Source organism: Eurypyga helias, unplaced genomic scaffold, assembly GCF_000690775.1.
Source record: "Eurypyga helias isolate BGI_N326 unplaced genomic scaffold, ASM69077v1 scaffold19081, whole genome shotgun sequence".
NCBI classification, from domain to species: Eukaryota; Metazoa; Chordata; class Aves; order Eurypygiformes; family Eurypygidae; genus Eurypyga; species Eurypyga helias.
The window spans coordinates 1-2,818 of record NW_010232952.1 but is presented as its reverse complement, the minus strand read 5'-3'; the positions used below and the strand labels follow the sequence as shown (position 1 = coordinate 2,818).

Sequence of the window (2,818 nt, the reverse complement as noted above, 5' to 3'; positions counted from 1 at the left end):
TATTCCTCTTTCCAGTCCTAATTTTTATGCAGGGCCAATGCAGTAATCCTGATTTCTTTTTTTCTAACTCTGTATCTTTGTCCTTTGCTCAACAGCTTCTTTTTGGGCTTCTTATAGGAAGATATTTGACTATTATACTCTGGGCCTCTAAATAAACAGAGAATGACAGTTGTATATTTTTAACTAAGAATTTTGTTCTTCCACTCGTGTATCCATTAATCCATATCCAGCCAGAAAAATCCAGCACCCTGTCAAGTCCCCCTTCCAAGTCTGTCATTTCAGAGAGCAAATTCGAAGCAAATGCAAAATTGGAAACGCTCGTTTTTCTATGCACTGAGGGCTTTGCAGTTGCGTGACTTACATTTACAGCTTCAGCTTTTGCAGCAGAATATAACTTCACTGGTTTTGGCTTAAAGTTTGTGCAGTGGGCTATCTGTGCTCCATTTTAACACCAACATACCAGAGAGATACTTAACTTTGAAATGTCTAGACCGTAAGAACCAAGCAGAAGCAATAATCAGTGAATCAGTGTCTAGTGCATTTCAGGGGGCTTGGAAATAAATGATCAAAATTTGACTGGGGAAAAAACCCCCACAAACAACAAAAATTAAAACATACAAGAGATGAACTACGCTTACAAGGGAGTGACGTAAGAGCACCCACATTGTTGTGATGCTGAACATTTGGCAGTGTTTTCTGTTTACCACACAGGAGCCACTGGACTCCTTGACCACAGCAAGGAAAGGAGTCATTAAGAGCGACCGCTGTGCTTGTGAAGGGAACAGAGTTTGCATGTGAGGCTCAATCTTACTTTCATTGAGTTGACAGTGAAAGAATTCAGTGGCAGAAGGATGAGGTTCTTCAAACATTTCCTTGTCCTCAGGATGCCTTGCTCCCCTGAAGCAAAGCTGCAACAGTCCACCCCTCACAAAGAACCAACAAATCATTTTTAAAAGTCTGTTGTACAAGCTAACCAAGACCAGCAATTAAAAGATGCACAGGCAATCAAAAGTTCATGACGGTCTCTCCATTCTTCCCAATGTCCCTAAGGGGTCATCTGCCCACATCGGCATTAATACAGAATTGTGAGGCCTGACTCTACAGATCTTCTTACAGTTTGGGCAGAGCACCGGCTGGTGCCAGCGTAATACCAAAAACATAGAAAAGCCCCAAGAGGAGATTGAGTTTGGCTGTCCGCTGAGGAATTTTGTTGAAGCTCTGACTCCGAAACTGCCTCTCCAGCGAAAATGCCATCGGGATGGTGAGTAGTGGCAATGCCATGCTGATGGTATAGCGTGTGGCCAGCACACAAAAAATCAGGTAAGGCAAGAAGAGCAGCACGGTGTAGAGAATATAGGAGAACGTGGGACCAATGAGGATAGCCAAGGTGACAATACCTGCCTGCCGGTCAGACTCCATGTCTCGTGTGTTGTTGCTGTGCAGGATGGCCTCAGTACTGAGAGCTAGGGGGACAGCGTAGAGCAGTGGCGAGACAGACAGATAACCGACCTGCACAGCATGGGCAAACATGACAGCCAAGGGCCCAAAAGTGATCAGGATCACCACATCTCCAAGCGCAACATATTTAAATCCAATTCCTGTGGCAAGACACAAGAATAAAATGAAGCATTGTCAAACAACTCAAATTACAGAAGAATTTCTCCAAACAATGTAACAGAAACTAAGGACCAGGTTCTAATGCACATCTTCACACCTAGAAGTACCTATTTACACCTAGAGGTACCTATTTCTGCAGAAATCTATAGAAATAAGGTACTCTTTAGTGTGACCATGAATGCTAGAAACCCTGATCTTGAGGAAATAAATAAAATGCTCAAAGCAAAACAGAAAACTGACAAGGTTCTTCAAGGAAGCTAATGTAACTGTTTGAAAGTTTGACAGTTTGAAACTGATTGTGTATCTACCCAGCACAGGAAGACAGTAAATATATCCTCCTCTTATTAAGAACAAACACAAACTGTTCTACGTTCACAATAGAACTCCATCTAGACAATAACAGCAAAACATTCCAAAACAAAGTGACACATTCCACTAATGGAAAAGAACACATGCAGTGAGCTATACTGCTGAGGGATACGAGATACACATCACAAAAAGTTTCAGCAATAGTTCTAATGAGCATCTGAAGCCATAAACATGAGTAACAATGTCTCAACACCACTTTTTAACCGAAGAACTTAGTGTGCCTCTTCTCACACCTTCCCACAACAATCAACGGCAAAGAATTCAAGTTTATGTACCAGAACTCCAGGAAATACCACCAAATATTTTTATTGCAGTTAACTAGATAGATCACTTGTGTCTTCTAGAAACTCCTGACAAGTCAGCTAGTTCTGTCAGGCTTTACATTCAGATTCATAGCAAAAGGAATAGAGCGCTTACCTCCCGTGTAAAGGAAGGAGCTGGAAAGCCCTCCAAAGTAAATCAGGGCCAGGTGCTCCAGCTTGAGCGTTGAGACAGCATAGAGCCCAGCAGCACAGATACAGCCCACGGTATAAAGGAAGACACCAAACCGGACCACGTCCTGAGGCTCCAAAATCTGGTCCACCAACGTCCTGTCATCACTCTTCTTGTGATCGATGCCTTTAGAGAAGTCATAGTAGGTATTCACCAAGTTGCCGGCTCCATGCACAGCCAGGACGGTCACGGCGCTTCCCACCAACAGCCCTGGGTCTAGCGCTCCCTCGGCCCGGTACGCCAGAGCGCTGCCGAGAGCCACGGGGGTGAGGGAGGCACTGAAGCTCCAGGGTCTGAGCGCCAGCACATAGGCCGCACACTTCTGCCTCCAGGAGCCGGG

At 44.4% G+C, this 2,818-nt stretch overlaps 1 protein-coding gene across 1 annotated transcript; it reads right to left on the bottom strand.

The window, feature by feature from the left end:
- Positions 1 to 1,004: 1,004 nt before the first annotated feature.
- UBIAD1 (UbiA prenyltransferase domain containing 1) lies at positions 1,005 to 2,815 on the bottom strand (the record flags this gene model as incomplete). Its single annotated transcript, XM_010161584.1, has 2 exons — positions 1,005 to 1,598; positions 2,404 to 2,815. Coding segments are annotated over 2 exons (900 nt in total), but the record flags the coding sequence as incomplete, so codon positions are not given.
- Between the last annotated feature and the right edge of the window lie 3 nt (positions 2,816 to 2,818).